Consider the following 16,002-nt stretch of genomic DNA (forward strand, 5'->3'; position numbering starts at 1 on the left):
TTTCTATAGGACAGTTAATAACTATGTCATATGGTTTCTATAGGACAGTTAGTAACTATGTCATATGGTTTCTATAGGACAGTTAGTAACTATGTCATATGGTTTCTATAGGACAGTTAGTAACTATGTCATATGGTTTCTATAGGACAGTTAGTAACTATGTCATATGGTTTCTATAGGACAGTTAGTAACTATGTCATATGGTTTCTATAGGACAGTTAGTAACTATATAATATGGTTTCTATAGGACAGTTAGTAACTATGTCATATGGTTTCTATAGGACAGTTAGTAACTATGTCATATGGTTTCTATAGGACAGTTAGTAACTATGTCATATGGTTTCTATAGGACAGTTAGTAACTATATAATATGGTTTCTATAGGACAGTTAGTAACTATGTCATATGGTTTCTATAGGACAGTTAGTAACTATGTCATATGGTTTCTATAGGACAGTTAGTAACTATGTCATGTGGTTTCTATAGGACAGTTAATAACTATGTCATATGGTTTCTATAGGACAGTTAGTAACTATGTCATATGGTTTCTATTGGACATTTAATAACTATGTCATATGGTTTCTATTGGACAGTTAGTAACTATGTCATATGGTTTCTATAGGACAGTTAATAACTATGTCATATGGTTTCTATAGGACAGTTAGTAACTATGTCATGTGGTTTCTATAGGACAGTTAATAACTATGTCATATGGTTTCTATAGGACAGTTAGTAACTATGTCATGTGGAGGACAGTGTTCTCCAGGATCACAACTCTCAGCCGACGCTTCTTATACAGATATCTGGACTTCACACGGGTCTGTAGAACACACACTCACTGATCAATCCTTTCCCAGCACCATCACTCACACACTCATTAATCAGTACTGACCGGTGTACTTTTAGGTAACCACAGGAACGACCTCGCTGACCCCTCGTTGGGATCAGTGTGTTAACTACGTAGAGAACACTCTGGTCTACGCCACCGGACGACTCTTCATCAACACACACTTCCAGGAGGACAAGAAACACATGGTGTGTGTGTGTGTGTGTGTGTGTGTGTGTGTGTGTGTGTGTGTGTGTGTGTGTGTGTGTGTGTGTGTGTGTGTGTGTGTGTGTGTGTGTGTGTGTGTGTGTGCGTGTTTTCTGTGTGTGTGTGTGCGTGTTTTTCTGTGTGTGTGTGTGTGTGTGTTTTTCTGTGTGTGTGTGTGTGTGTGTGTGTGTGTGTTTTTCTGTGTGTGTGTGTGTGTGTGTGTGTGTGTTTCTGTGTGTGTGTGTGTGTGTGTGTGTGTGTGTGTTTTTCTGTGTGTGTGTGTGTGTGTGTGTGTGTGTGTGTGTGTGTGTGTGTGTGTGTGTGTGTGTGTGTGTGTGTGTGTGTGTGTGCGTTTTTCTGTGTGTGTGTGTGTGTGTGTGTGTGTGTGTGTGTGTGTGTGTGTGTGTGTGTGTGTGTGTGTGTGTGTGTGTGTGTGTGTGTGTGTGTGTGTGTGTGTGTGTGTGTGTGTGTGTGTGTGTGTGTGTGTGTGTGTGTGTGTGTGTGTGTGTGTGTGTGTGGATTTGTTTGATCAGTGTGCGTGTCCGTAGATGGAGGAGCTGATTGAAGGAGTTCGCTGGGCGTTCATCAACATGCTGGAGAGAGACAACGACTGGATGGATGGACCGACCAAGAAGAAAGCTATAGAAAAGGTTTCTGTCTGTCTGTTTGTCTAGCTTGTCTGTCCATCTGTCTTAATCCAAAATGCTGGTGTAGTGTCTCTCTGTCTCTCTCCAGGCTCAGACAGTCCTGGCAAAGGTTGGCTATCCTGAGTTCATACTGAATGACACCTACATCAACCAAGACATAAAACAGGTGTGGATTAATCTATGTGTGTTTATGTATGTTAGTGTCCATATATTAGTGTGTGTGTACTAATTTGTGTGTGTGTGTGTGTGCGTGCGTGTGTGTGCGTGTGTGTGTGTTTGCGTGTGTAGCTTGTATTCTCTGAGGACAACTACTTCGGTAATGTGATGCAGACTCTGCGTTTCATTGCCCAATCGGATCTCAACTGGCTGCGGAGGACTGTCCCTCGCACTGAGTGAGCTGCTATGACAAAACCACTGGTGGAGAAACCCACCAATCGTAGAAAAATGCATTGAAAGTATTGGGAGCATTACTTCCATTTTCAGGACATTTGAGTCATTTTGCATATGCTGTTATCCCGAGCCAATTCCTGCCAGTGCATTCATCTTTAGATAGCTAGGTGGGTCAACCACATATCTCAGTCAGTAAAACCCCTCCCTCAATAGTAGCTATCAGCAATGCCAGAGCGAGATAGAAGGCTACAGTGTGTTAGTGAAAGAAAGGCCAGTACAACACTACTTTATTCACCGCACATATCCGTCATCGTTTACCTACCTATTGTTTTACCACTACATCACCGATGGCAACCACCCTGGCGGCTGACTTCCTGGTTGTGATGTCACTTTCGGTGTGTGTTCTAGGTGGTTCACCAATCCCACGACAGTCAATGCGTTCTACAGCTCCTCCACCAATCAAATCAGTAAGATACACACGCGCACACACACACTCAAACACATTGCGTTGGCACTGGATTCAAACTGTTCTGTGTTTTTACTCAGGGTTCCCGGCTGGAGAGCTCCAGAAGCCTTTCTTCTGGGGGCGGGACTATCCTCGGTGAGATCACACACACACACACACACACACACTCACACACACACACTCTGGCAGAGCCAGGCATTAGCCGATGAACATATTTCTGGTGTGTGTGTTCAGGTCTCTTAGCTATGGAGCCATAGGAGTGATTGTAGGACATGAACTAACACACGGCTTTGACAACAATGGTGAGTCACATATAGTGCATTACAACTACACACAAACAAACACACACACTTTTATAAAGAATGTGTATGTGTGTGTTTGTTTAGGGAGGAAGTATGATAAGGATGGTAACATGGACCAGTGGTGGAGCAACGCATCAATCACAGCCTTCACTGACAAGACCCAGTGTATGATCGACCAATACAACACCTATCACTGGGAGGAGGCGGGACTAAATGTAAGAGGCACACATATTATTGTCATCATCATCATCATCTGTTCGTCACGGGTCGGTTGGAGTGTGTTGGGTTAGAACAGAACAGGGGTCGGTTGGAGTGTGTTGGGTTAGAACAGAACAGGGGTCAGTTGGAGTGTGTTGGGTTAGAACAGAACAGGGGTCGGCTGGAGTGTGTTGGGTTGGTTGGAGTGTGTTGGGTTAGAACAGAACAGGGGTCAGTTGGAGTGTGTTGGGTTAGAACAGAACAGGGGTCGGCTGGAGTGTGTTGGGTTAGAACAGAACAGGGGTCGGTTGGAGTGTGTTGGGTTAGAACAGAACAGGGGTCGGCTGGAGTGTGTTGGGTTAGAACAGAACAGGGGTCGGTTGGAGTGTGTTGGGTTAGAACAGAACAGGGGTCGGTTGGAGTGTGTTGGGTTAGAACAGAACAGGGGTCAGTTGGAGTGTGTTGGGTTAGAACAGAACAGGGGTCAGTTGGAGTGTGTTGGGTTAGAACAGAACAGGGGTCGGTTGGAGTGTGTTGGGTCGGTTGGAGTGTGTTGGGTTAGAACAGAACAGGGATCGGTTGGAGTGTGTTGGGTTGGTTGGAGTGTGTTGGGTTAGAACAGAACACGGGTCGGTTGGAGTGTGTTGGTTTGGTTGGAGTGTGTTGGTTTAGAACAGAACACGGGTCGGTTGGAGTGTGTTGGGTCAGTTGGAGTGTGTTGGGTTAGAACAGAACACGGGTCGGTTGGAGTGTGTTGGGTTAGAACAGAACAGGGGTCGGCTGGAGTGTGTTGGGTTAGAACAGAACACGGGTTGGTTGGAGTGTGTTGGGTCGGCTGGAGTGTGTTGGGTTAGAACAGAACACGGGTCGGTTGGAGTGTGTTGGGTTAGAACAGAACAGGGGTTTGTTGGAGTGTGTTGGGTTAGAACAGAACAGGGGTCGGCTGGAGTGTGTTGGGTTAGAACAGAACAGGGGTCGGTTGGAGTGTGTTGGGTTAGAACAGAACAGGGGTTTGTTGGAGTGTGTTGGGTTAGAACAGAACAGGGGTTTGTTGGAGTGTGTTGGGTTAGAACAGAACAGGGGTCGGTTGGAGTGTGTTGGGTTGGTTGGAGTGTGTTGGGTTAGAACAGAACACGGGTCGGTTGGAGTGTGTTGGGTCAGTTGGAGTGTGTTGGGTTAGAACAGAACACGGGTCGTTTGGAGTGTGTTGGGTTAGAACAGAACAGGGGTCGGTTGGAGTGTGTTGGGTTAGAACAGAACAGGGGTCGGTTAGAGTGTGTTGGGTTGGTTGGAGTGTGTTGGGTTAGAACAGAACAGGGGTCAGTTGGAGTGTGTTGGGTTAGAACAGAACAGGGGTCGGTTGGAGTGTGTTGGGTTGGTTGGAGTGTGTTGGGTTAGAACAGAACAGGGGTCAGTTGGAGTGTGTTGGGTTAGAACAGAACAGGGGTCAGTTGGAGTGTGTTGGGTTAGAACAGAACACGGGTCGGTTGGAGTGTGTTGGGTTAGAACAGAACAGGGGTCGGCTGGAGTGTGTTGGGTTAGAACAGAACAGGGGTCGGTTAGAGTGTGTTGGGTTGGTTGGAGTGTGTTGGGTTAGAACAGAACAGGGGTCAGTTGGAGTGTGTTGGGTTAGAACAGAACAGGGGTCGGTTGGAGTGTGTTGGGTTGGTTGGAGTGTGTTGGGTTAGAACAGAACAGGGGTCAGTTGGAGTGTGTTGGGTTAGAACAGAACAGGGGTCGGTTGGAGTGTGTTGGGTTAGAACAGAACAGGAGTTGGTTGGAGTGTGTTGGGTTAGAACAGAACAGGGGTCGGCTGGAGTGTGTTGGGTTAGAACAGAACAGGGGTCAGTTGGAGTGTGTTGGGTTAGAACAGAACAGGGGTCGGCTGAAGTGTGTTGGGTCGGTTGGAGTGTGTTGGGTTGGTTGGAGTGTGTTGGGTTAGAACAGAACAGGGGTTGGCTGGAGTGTGTTGGGTTGGTTGGAGTGTGTTGGGTTAGAACAGAACAGGGGTCAGTTGGAGTGTGTTGGGTTAGAACAGAACAGGGGTCAGTTGGAGTGTGTTGGGTTAAAACAGAACAGGGGTCGGTTGGAGTGTGTTGGGTTAGAACAGAACAGGGGTCGGCTGGAGTGTGTTGGGTTGGTTGGAGTGTGTTGGGTTAGAACAGAACAGGGGTTGGTTGGAGTGTGTTGGGTTAGAACAGAACAGGGGTCAGTTGGAGTGTGTTGGGTTAGAACAGAACAGGGGTCGGTTGGAGTGTGTTGGGTTAGAACAGAACAGGGGTTGGTTGGAGTGTGTTGGGTTAGAACAGAACAGGGGTCAGTTGGAGTGTGTTGGGTTAGAACAGAACAGGGGTCGGCTGGAGTGTGTTAGGTGAGGGGGAAGAGGACCCTAGCAGAACAGGGGTCAGTTGGAGTGTGTTGGGTTAGAACAGAACACGGGTCGGTTGGAGTGTGTTGGGTTAGAACAGAACAGGGGTCAGTTGGAGTGTGTTCGGTTAGAACAGAACAGGGGTCAGTTGGAGTGTGTTGGGTTAGAACAGAACAGGGGTTGGCTGGAGTGTGTTGGGTTAGAACAGAACAGGGGTCAGCTGGAGTGTGTTGGGTTAGAACAGAACAGGGGTTGGCTGGAGTGTGTTGGGTTAGAACAGAACAGGGGTCGGTTGGAGTGTGTTGGGTTGGTTGGAGTGTGTTGGGTTAGAACAGAACAGGGGTCAGTTGGAATGTGTTGGGTTAGAACAGAACAGGGGTTGGCTGGAGTGTGTTGGGTTAGAACAGAACAGGGGTCAGCTGGAGTGTGTTGGGTTAGAACAGAACAGGGGTTGGCTGGAGTGTGTTGGGTTAGAACAGAACAGGGGTCGGTTGGAGTGTGTTGGGTTAGAACAGAACAGGGGTCAGTTGGAGTGTGTTGGGTTAGAACAGAACAGGAGTCAGTTGGAGTGTGTTGGGTTAGAACAGAACACGGGTCGGCTGGAGTGTGTTGGGTCAGTTGGAGTGTGTTGGGTCGGCTGGAGTGTGTTGGGTTAGAACAGAACACGGGTCGGCTGGAGTGTGTTGAGTTGGTTGGAGTGTGTTGGGTTAGAACAGAACAGGGGTCAGTTGGAGTGTGTTGGGTTAGAACAGAACAGGGGTCAGTTGGAGTGTGTTGGGTTAGAACAGAACACGGGTCGGTTGGAGTGTGTTGGGTTAGAACAGAACAGGGGTCGGCTGGAGTGTGTTGGGTTAGAACAGAACAGGGGTCAGTTGGAGTGTGTTGGGTTAGAACAGAACAGGGGTTGGTTGGAGTGTGTTGGGTTAGAACAGAACAGGGGTTGGTTGGAGTGTGTTGGGTTAGAACAGAACAGGGGTTGGTTGGAGTGTGTTGGGTTAGAACAGAACAGGGGTCGGTTGGAGTGTGTTGGGTTAGAACAGAACAGGGGTCGGTTGGAGTGTGTTGGGTTGGTTGGAGTGTGTTGGGTTAGAACAGAACACGGGTCGGTTGGAGTGTGTTGGGTTAGAACAGAACAGGGGTCGGTTGGAGTGTGTTGGGTTAGAACAGAACAGGGGTCGGTTGGAGTGTGTTGGGTTGGTTGGAGTGTGTTGGGTTAGAACAGAACACGGGTCGGTTGGAGTGTGTTGGGTTAGAACAGAACAGGGGTCAGCTGGAGTGTGTTGGGTTAGAACAGAACAGGGGTCAGTGTGGAGTGTGTTGGGTGAGGGGGAAGAGGACCCTAGCAGAACAGTGTGTTGATCTGTTATCCTGTGTAATCAGGTGAGGGGGAAGAGGACCCTAGCAGAACAGTGTGTTGATCTGTTATCCTGTGTAATCAGGTGAGGGGGAAGAGGACCCTAGCAGAACAGTGTGTTGATCTGTTATCCTGTGTAATCAGGTGAGGGGGAAGAGGACCCTAGCAGAACAGTGTGTTGATCTGTTATCCTGTGTAATCAGGTGAGGGGGAAGAGGACCCTAGCAGAACAGTGTGTTGATCTGTTATCCTGTGTAATCAGGTGAGGGGGAAGAGGACCCTAGCAGAACAGTGTGTTGATCTGTTATCCTGTGTAATCAGGTGAGGGGGAGGAGGACCCTAGCAGAACAGTGTGTTGATCTGTTATCCTGTGTAATCAGGTGAGGGGGAAGAGGACCCTAGCAGAACAGTGTGTTGATCTGTTATCCTGTGTAATCAGGTGAGGGGGAAGAGGACCCTAGCAGAACAGTGTGTTGATCTGTTATCCTGTGTAATCAGGTGAGGGGGAAGAGGACCCTAGCAGAACAGTGTGTTGATCTGTTATCCTGTGTAATCAGGTGAGGGGGAAGAGGACCCTAGCAGAGAACATTGCAGACAACGGCGGAATCAGGGAAGCTTTCAAAGTAGGAAACTTCTTCTCTCTGTCCTTCTTTATCTTCTTTCTTTCTCTCTGTCTATTGCTCTCTCTTTTTCTGTATTTTCCTCTTTCTCTTTCACCTCGCCTCTCTCCGACTGCCTATTTAAAAGTGTGTGTGTGTGTGTGTGTGTGTGTGTGTGTGTGTGTGTGTGTGTGTGTGTGTGTGTGTGTGTGTGTGTGTGTGTGTGTGTGTGTGTGTGTGTGTGTGTGTGTGTGTGTGTGTGTGTGTGTGTGTGTGTGTGTGTGTGTGTGTGTGTGTGTGTGTGTGTGTGTGTAGGCCTATAGGAGGTGGATAGAAGAGAGCAGAGGAGGAATCGAGGAGCCATTACTTCCAGGAGTTGGACTCAACAACAACCAACTGTTCTTTCTCAGCTACGCACACGTAAGAACACACACACACACACACACACACAGTCTTTCTCTCTCTTTTTTACTCTCTCACTGTGTGTGTTCTCTAGGTGCGCTGTAACTCCTACAGACCTGAAGCGGCAAGGGACCAGATTCAGAGTGGAGCCCACAGCCCCCCAAAGTACAGGTAAGAACTCATACACACACAAACACACCTTTAGTTTCAACGTTTCTGACCCCACTCTTTTCTGTTGCTACGCAGGGTTGTCGGGGCAATGAGTAACTATGAGGAGTTCCGACAGGCGTTCAGCTGTCCTGATTCATCGGTTATGAACCGAGGGGCGGAGTCCTGCCGTATTTGGTAAAGTGTTCTACTGCTGAATCCCACTGACATTTTCCTTTCTCTCCCTCTTCCCCTCCTCTCCCTCTTGTGTGTGTGTGTGTAATGCAGTAACTTGATTTATTCTATATTAAAGTAACTTGATTTATTCTATGTTACTGTAACTTGATTTATTCTATATTACTGTAACTTGATTTATTCTGTTACTGTAACTTGATTTATTCTATATTACTTTAACTTGATTTATTCTATATTACTGTAACTTGATTTATTCTATGTTACTGTAACTTGATTTATTCTATGTTACTGTTACTTGATGTATTCTATATTACTGTAACTTGATTTATTCTATATTTCTGTAACTTGATGTATTCTATATTACTGTAACTTGATTTATTCTATATTACTGTAACTTGATTTATTCTATATTACTGTAACTTGATGTATTCTATATTACTGTAACTTGATGTATTCTATATTACTTTATTAAAACAGTTTTGTATCTGTCTCTCTATAACTGATGTGATTGAAATTGTCTATATTTCTGATGAATATTCCCTGTGTGTTTGGATGTATTAAACTCTGTGAGATAGAGCAGAGTCTTTACTAAGGCTGAGCATAACATGACTGATATTACCGGGAACAAAATCGCACACGCACACACATACGTCCTCTTCTCTCTCTGAGTTAGAGATTCATCCTGGCTATTATAGTCAATTATGTCTGCAGTTCCCATGGCAACCTATAGCGTGTCTACATAAAACAGTTACACCTCACTGTGTGTCTGTCATCTCTGTTTCTGGTCTGTAACTATAATCTAATCAGACTTCTCTAAAAGGTAGAAAACATGTTTACTGTCTATCTGTCTCTCTTTGTCTTTTTCTGAACACTGAGAGACAGAAAATGAGGGAGAGGGAGAGAGGTAGAGAAAGAGGGAGAGGTAGAAAAAGAGGGGTAGAGGGAGAGAGGGAATAAGAGGTAGAAAGAGGTAGAGGGGTAGAGAGAGGAATAGAAAGAGAAACTATAGAAAGAGGGAGAGAGGTAGAGAAAGAGGGAGAGGTAGAAAGAGGTAGAGGGGTAGAGAGAGGTATAGAAAGAGAAACTATAGAAAGAGGGAGAGAGGTAGGGAAAGAGGGAATAAGAGGTAGAAAGAGGTAGAGGGGTAGAGAGAGGTATAGAAAGAGAAACTATAGAAAGAGGGAGAGAGGTAGAGAATGAGGGAGAGGTAGAAAGAGGTAGAGGTTGAAAGAGGTAGAGAGAGGTATAGAAAGAGAAACTATAGAAAGAGGGAGAGAGGTAGAGGAAGAACGAGAGACAACTGGTCTAAAGCAGGAGAAGAGTCCGTCAAGAGAGAGAGAGGAAGAGAGATATGGAAAAGAGGTAAAGGGAGGCATTGAATGTGGGAATTGCAAAGGAGGAAGAGTGATATTTACAGATCAGCTCTGAGAGGTTGAATGGACTTAAATCCCCTAAAGAATACACACATTCACACACAGTGTGCGCACACATCTGCAGCATCAAACCTTTCCCTCCCTGGTCTTTACCTGTCTGCTCATCTATCCATCAGCTGTGTGTGGATGGCTGCAGATGTGACATCACACTCTGGAGGATTAATTCAGTTCAGAAATGTTTTTGTCTCCCTGTTGTCTCTCTTCCCTCCCACTCTTTCTGCTCCTCTGTTGATTAGTAGCAGTGTTGTGCTTCTGCTATTTACATGTTGTTAAACTGGCCAAATGGACGTTCGTGTTGCCTACATTTACTTTCTGGTCCCCTGTGGGAATTGAACCCACAACCCTGGTATTGCAAGCACTACCAACGGAGCCACTTGTCACACTCGCTCTCTCACTGTTATAGACTCAGGGGTTAAAGTTCTCCGTCACTGCACAGATTTCTTGATTTTGGAGAGGTTGTTTTTGAGGGGATACAAATCCATTGTCACGCCTTGGTCATAGTGTTTTGTGTTTTCATTATATATTTGGTCAGGCCAGGGTGTGACATGGGTTTATTTTGTTGTGTTTCGTATTGGGGTTTTGTAGGCATTGGGATTGCGGCTGAGTAGGGGTGTAGCATAGGTTTGGCTGCCTGAGGCGGTTCTCAATCAGAGTCAGGTGATTCTCGTTGTCTCTGATTGGGAACCGTATTTAGGTAGCCGGTGTTTCACTGTGTATTTCGTGGGTGATTGTTCCTGTCTCCGTGTTAGTGTTCACCAGATAGGCTGTAATAGGTTTTGACGTTCCGTTTGTTGTTTTGTATTTATTTAGTTATTTCATGTATCGCTAGATTCTTCATTAAAGAACATGAGTAACCACCACGCTGCTCTGTACCATCACTCATTCATATATCCTTATGTACATATTCTTTATCCCCTTACACTGTGTATAAGACAGTAGTTTTGGAATTTTTAGTTAGATTACTTGTTGGTTATTACTGCATTGTCGGAACTAGAAGCACAAGCATTTCACTACACTCGCAATTAACATCTGCTAACCATGTGTATATGACAAATAAAATTGGATTTGATTTGATTTGATTTTATGTTCTCAACAAGGCAGCATGGTGCAGGAAAACACATCTCTTTTCCATAAAATAAATGTTTGAATTCAAACTAGTTTTCATTGGGAATTAAGATTAAGCGTTTTTATCGCTTTTCCATGTGAAAACACAGTCCTACTCATCACTCCACGTGCTTAAATACGTCACTTTTGTTTTGAGTCGACTTTATCATGCCTGGGAGGCTTCACTCGGTTCAAATTCCTTCCACCAGGGTAACCCGGGACAGATAAACAAACCCTCTCAATGAAGGGAAGTGAAGTGGGCGGCGAGGTAATTCGCAGAAGGAGCTTGTCAACAGGGATTTGTTGATATAATTGTAATCCAAACCCAACCATCATTTGCTAGTTGTGACGCACTGTGATTCAAAACTCAGCTTTTGACGAGACTGACTTCATGACCAAAATTATCCTATTTACACTTTGAAGTCAATTTGCGACTAGAACAACATTTTTCTGATTGATATCGATGCCACATAGTCCATTTTCAGGGATTAGTTGGTTTTTAGGGGCAGTCACGATTTAAAACGCAATCAGCCGGGTGCAACCGATCAAAACATTTAGCTTAAAATGACAATAAACTATTATTTCTTCAAATAATAAGTGCAGCAATGCACACACGAAAGTAGGCTACGTGTGAATGCGATTTATCAGAAAACATCATTCTCAAAAGTGAAACATACATACAAGCGGGTTGATGAAAATACCAGTTTGAAAAAATTGAAGGAGGGGAGATCTAATGATGCAATAATTAGCATGGATTGCCGATATGACTATGATTGTGCCTTTGGCTACAGGACATTGACAGAAAGTTGATTTGAAAACCAATAGAACATGAGATAAAGTAAATGCTGGTTTCAATGGCATATGAGGAAGTGCTTATATAATTCTAACTCTAATTTCTGTGGTCGGATTTGGGCTTTTTTAAAACAAGGTGCCGCCACATCTTTTACACAATTAAGTTCACGGTTAAATAGTTTCAAAATGCTGACTGCCTCCACTCAGATTTCCATGTGGGTGATTTTGTGGTGCGCAACAGGCACTGGCATTTCTCTACTATCTGAATGAACCTTTCCTCGAATAAGTCTATGTCAAGATGATAATGTTAATTATCCTACATTATATTAGTCTAATATAACAGGCCTACATTTTGATAAAAATGGCGCCGGAGAAGAAGGCAGACATTTTACGTGCCCCCAACCAATTGTGTTTTTTTTGTTTGTTTATTTGTGTTTTTTGTAAGTTATTTTTTTAATTATCTTGTACATAATGTTGCTGCTACCATCTCTTATGACCGAAAATAACTTCTGGACACCAGGACTGAGATTACTCACCAAGGACTGGCAGAATCCTTTTTTTTCCTTTAATGAGCCTGATGCGAACGATATACTGCTTTCTCGGAAACAGGCCCAGTTTGTGCAAGTTATGTCTGGTGTACGAAGGGTTTTATCCCATTGTATATATTTATTGTTAAACTGCACCGTTGTAACAGTCTTTGCTCTCCTGTGCCTGACCTCTCTGCAGCCAGTAAGCACTCATTACAGAATTCCGGACCAAACTTATGGAGTCAGCAGGAGCAGGTACCCCAGGTATATATATATAAATATGTATATATATGGAGCGTGTCCAGGAGCACGCAGCAGTGCTCCACAATCTTGGCATCGCCATGGACCGTGTTGTCCAGACAATGGACCGCTGAGAGAGACAGGGAGTTCTACTAGCGCCTCCACCAGCCCAACCGAGGTCTCCACTACACGTCCCTCCTTCTCCTGGTCCCAGTGGGATTCGTCTCTCCCTTCCCCAGGAATATGATGGGACGGCTGCGAACTGCCACGGGTTCCTATTACAACTGGACTTACACCTGGCAACCGTCCATCTGGCTCCCTCAGGTAGAGCGTCGAGTGAGTGCCTCTTCCATCTGAGGCAGGGGACGAGGAGCGCCCAGGAGGTCGCCCTGGAGTTTGGGACCCTGGCTGCCGGTGCGGGATGGAATGACAGGGCCCTGATCAACCATTATCGCTGCAGTCTGTGCGAGGACGTCCGTTGGGAGTTGGCCTGCAGAGCCACCACCCTCACGTTCACTCAGCTGGTGGACCTTTCCATCCGGCTGGATAACCTGCTGGCTACCAGCAGACTTTCAGAACGGGGTCTGTTGGTTCCACCCCGTACCCCTTCTCCGATACCTATGGAGCTGGGAGGGGCGGTGCGCAGGGAGACCGGATGGGGCTCCAGCTCGTGCACCATCTGTGGCCGCAAAGGGCACACTGCCGGGTCGGTGCCGGGTTGGTTCCTCTGGGTATCGAGGCAGCAGGTAGGGCGCTCTGGCGCAACCCCAGGTGAGCCGGTACCTTTCTCACCCACAGCCCTCTGTTGCACATATGTTTGTGTATGTCACTTTCCCTGAGTTTTCCTCACGTTCCCAGCATAAGGCGCTCGTCGATTCAGGCGCGGCTTGGAATTTTATAGATAAATCGTTCGCCCATAGTTTAGGGATCCCTATTGTTCCCATGGCTGTGCCCTTCCCCGTTCACGCCTTAGATAGTCGACCATTAGGGTCAGGGTTGATTAGGGAGGTCACCTCTCCTCTGGGCATGGTGACACAGGGGTCTCACAGGGAGAGAATTAGTCTCTTCCTTATTGACTGTCCTGTGTTTCCCGTGGTGCCAGGCCTACCCTGGTTAGTGTGTCATGACCCCACTGTTTCTTGGCAACAAGGGTTAGTGCTCGGGGAGGTGTTTAGGAGTTTCCGTTGGTGCTACTACAGTGGAAAATCCAGACCAGGTCTCCACCATGCGCATTCCCCCTGAATATGCCGATTTGGCTCTCTCCTTCTCCAAAAAGAAGGCCACCCCATCGACGGGGCAATTGTGAGATAAATCTCCTGGTAGACGCTGCACTTCCCAGGAGTCACGTGTATCCCCTCTCACAGGCGGAGATGGAGGCTATGGAAACATATGTCTCCGAATCCCTTCTTCAGGGGTACATTCGGTCCTCCACTTCACCCTTCACTTCTTCACAAGTTTATTTTTTGTGAAGTAGAAGGAGAGAGGTCTACGCCCATGTATTGACTATCGGGGTCTGAACCAGATCACTGTGAGGTATAGTTACCCGCTATCGCTAATAGCCACAGGGATTGAGTCAACGGGGCGCACTTCTTCATCAAAGTAGATCTCAGGAGAGCTTACAACCTGGTGCATATCCGGGAGGGAGACGAGGGGGTGGAGATGAAGAGTGACTGCATTTCAGCTGTGCGTAACTGGCCGACTCCCACCACGGTAAAGGAGGTGCAGCGATTCTTAGGCTTTGCCAAGTACTACCAAAGGTTTATCTGGGGTTTTGGTCAGGTAGCGGCTCCCATTACCTCACTGCTGTGGGGGGGCCCAGTGCGTTTGCAGTGGTCAGCTGAGGCGGACAGGGCTTCTAGTCACCTGAGGGCTCTGTTTACTCGGCTCCCGTGCTGGCCCATCTGGATCCCTCTTTGGCATTCAAAGTGGAGGTGGACGCGTCCGAGGCTGGGATAGGAGCTGTGCTCTCTCAGCTCTCGGGTTTGCCTCCGAAGCTCCGCCCCTGTGCCTTCTTCTCAATGAAGTTCAGCCCGGTGGAGCGAAACTATGATGTGGGGGACCGGGAGCTGTTGGCTGTCGTCAAGGCCTTGAAGGTGTGGAAACATTGGCTTGAGGGGGCTAAAAACCCTTTTCTCATCTGGACTGACCGCCGCAATCTGGAGTACATCTGGGAAGCGAGGAGACTGAACCCTCGCCAGGCAAGGTGGGCCATGTTTTTCACCCGTTTTGTGTTCACCCTTTCCTACAGACCAGGCTCCCAGAATGTTAAGGCAGACGCATTGTCCCGGCTGTATGACACAGAGGAGCGGCCCGTGGATCCCACCCCCATACTCCCCGCCTCCTGCCTGGTGGCGCCTGTAGTGTGGGAGCTGGACACGGACATTGAGCAGGCATTACGTGCAGAGCCCGCTCCCGTCCAGTGTCCCACTGGGTGCCTGTACGTCCCGTCTGCTGTTCGTGACCGGTTGATCTATTTTTCCCACACGTCACCCTCCTCTGGTCATCCTAGAATCGGTCGGACGGTGCACTGTTTGAGCGGGAGGTACTGGTGGCCTACCTTGGCTAAGGACGTGAGGGTTTATGTTTCCTCCTCCTCCGTTCGCTCCATACTGGATTCAAGGCATCGGGCGAGGGGCCTTCAGTATCTCATGGAGTGGGAGGGGTACGGTCTGGAGGAAAGATGCTGGGTTCCGGTCGAGGACGTGTTGGAACCTTCAATGCTGCAGGAGTTCCACCGTCTTCATCTGGATCGCCCTGCGCCTCGCCCTCCGGGTCGTCCCCGAGGCCGGTCTCGGCTGGCTGCTGGAGCCGCGCGGCAAGGGAGGGTACTGTCACGACTTCTGCCGAAGTCGGTCCCTCTACTTATTCGGGCGGCATTCGGCGTTCAGCATCGTCAGACTTCTAGCCATCGCCGATCCACCTTTTATTTTCCATTTATTTTGTCTTGTCTTTTCACACACCTGACTTCTCTGCCGCCAGTATGCACTCATTACAGGCGTCTGGTAAGACAAGGGGAAATGGACTATGTACAGCTGGTGCATGATAGCTAAGGACGTTTTGAGCTATTGCTCACCTGATGTAAAGTATTTCATGATAAGATGTAGACCACACAGTCTACCTAGAGAGTTTTCATCTGTATTTTTCGTAGCTGTTTACAAACCTTCACAGACAGAGGCTGGCACTAAGACAAAATTGAATGAGGGGTATTCCGCCATAAGCAAACAAGAAAACGCTCATGCAGAGGCGGGGCTCCTAGTAGCCAGAGACTTAAATCTGTTTCACCAAATTTCTTTCAGAACATTAAATGTGCAACCAGAGGAAAAAAACTCATCAATAAGTACATCGATGACGCTGTCCCCACAGTGACCATAGGTACATATCCCAACCAGAGGCCATGGATTACAGGCAACATCCGCACTGAGCTAAAGGCTAGAGCTGTACCTTTCAATGAGGGGGACACTAATCCTGAAATATGCCCTCCGACGAAACATCAAACAGGCAAAGCATCAATACAGGACTAAGATCGAATCGTACTATACCGGCTTTGATGCTCGTTAGATGTGGCAGGGCTTACAAATGATTAGACTACAAACGGAGACACAGCCGATAGCTTCCCAGTGGCACGAGGTTACCAGACAAGCTAAACAACTTCCATGCTCACTTCGAGGGACATAACACTGAAACATGCATGATGACCAGCTGTTCCGGAAGACTGTGCGGTCACGCTCACCGCAGCCGATGTGAGTAAGACCTTTAAACAGGTCAACATTCACACGGCCGCAGGGCCAGACGGCTTACCAGGACAT

At 47.2% G+C, this 16,002-nt stretch overlaps 1 protein-coding gene across 10 annotated transcripts in view; it reads left to right on the forward strand.

Annotated features, from left to right (window-relative positions):
- Nucleotides 1-8,603, forward strand: part of phex (phosphate regulating endopeptidase homolog, X-linked) — an 18,169-nt gene extending 9,566 nt beyond the window's left edge. Inside the window, exons 10-22 of one of the 10 annotated variants that reach the window (XM_052513339.1) lie at nucleotides 724-817; nucleotides 906-1,034; nucleotides 1,581-1,682; nucleotides 1,768-1,845; nucleotides 1,968-2,071; nucleotides 2,478-2,536; nucleotides 2,616-2,670; nucleotides 2,770-2,837; nucleotides 2,922-3,052; nucleotides 7,315-7,380; nucleotides 7,672-7,776; nucleotides 7,853-7,929; nucleotides 8,005-8,603. In XM_052513339.1, the coding sequence (XP_052369299.1) occupies nucleotides 724-817; nucleotides 906-1,034; nucleotides 1,581-1,682; nucleotides 1,768-1,845; nucleotides 1,968-2,071; nucleotides 2,478-2,536; nucleotides 2,616-2,670; nucleotides 2,770-2,837; nucleotides 2,922-3,052; nucleotides 7,315-7,380; nucleotides 7,672-7,776; nucleotides 7,853-7,929; nucleotides 8,005-8,107 (1,171 nt within the window). In that variant the 3' untranslated portion in view covers nucleotides 8,108-8,603. Of the gene's footprint in view, nucleotides 1-723; nucleotides 818-905; nucleotides 1,035-1,580; nucleotides 1,683-1,767; nucleotides 1,846-1,967; nucleotides 2,072-2,477; nucleotides 2,537-2,615; nucleotides 2,671-2,769; nucleotides 2,838-2,921; nucleotides 3,053-5,406; nucleotides 6,013-6,783; nucleotides 7,079-7,137; nucleotides 7,381-7,671; nucleotides 7,777-7,852; nucleotides 7,930-8,004 lie in introns of those variants that run through there. The other 9 variants (XM_052513341.1, XM_052513342.1, XM_052513340.1 and 6 more) reach the window with 9 other exon arrangements.
- The last annotated feature ends 7,399 nt before the right edge of the window (nucleotides 8,604-16,002 follow it).

The sequence above is a fragment of the Oncorhynchus keta genome, unplaced genomic scaffold, assembly GCF_023373465.1.
Source record: "Oncorhynchus keta strain PuntledgeMale-10-30-2019 unplaced genomic scaffold, Oket_V2 Un_scaffold_1004_pilon_pilon, whole genome shotgun sequence".
Classification (NCBI taxonomy): Eukaryota; Metazoa; Chordata; class Actinopteri; order Salmoniformes; family Salmonidae; genus Oncorhynchus; species Oncorhynchus keta.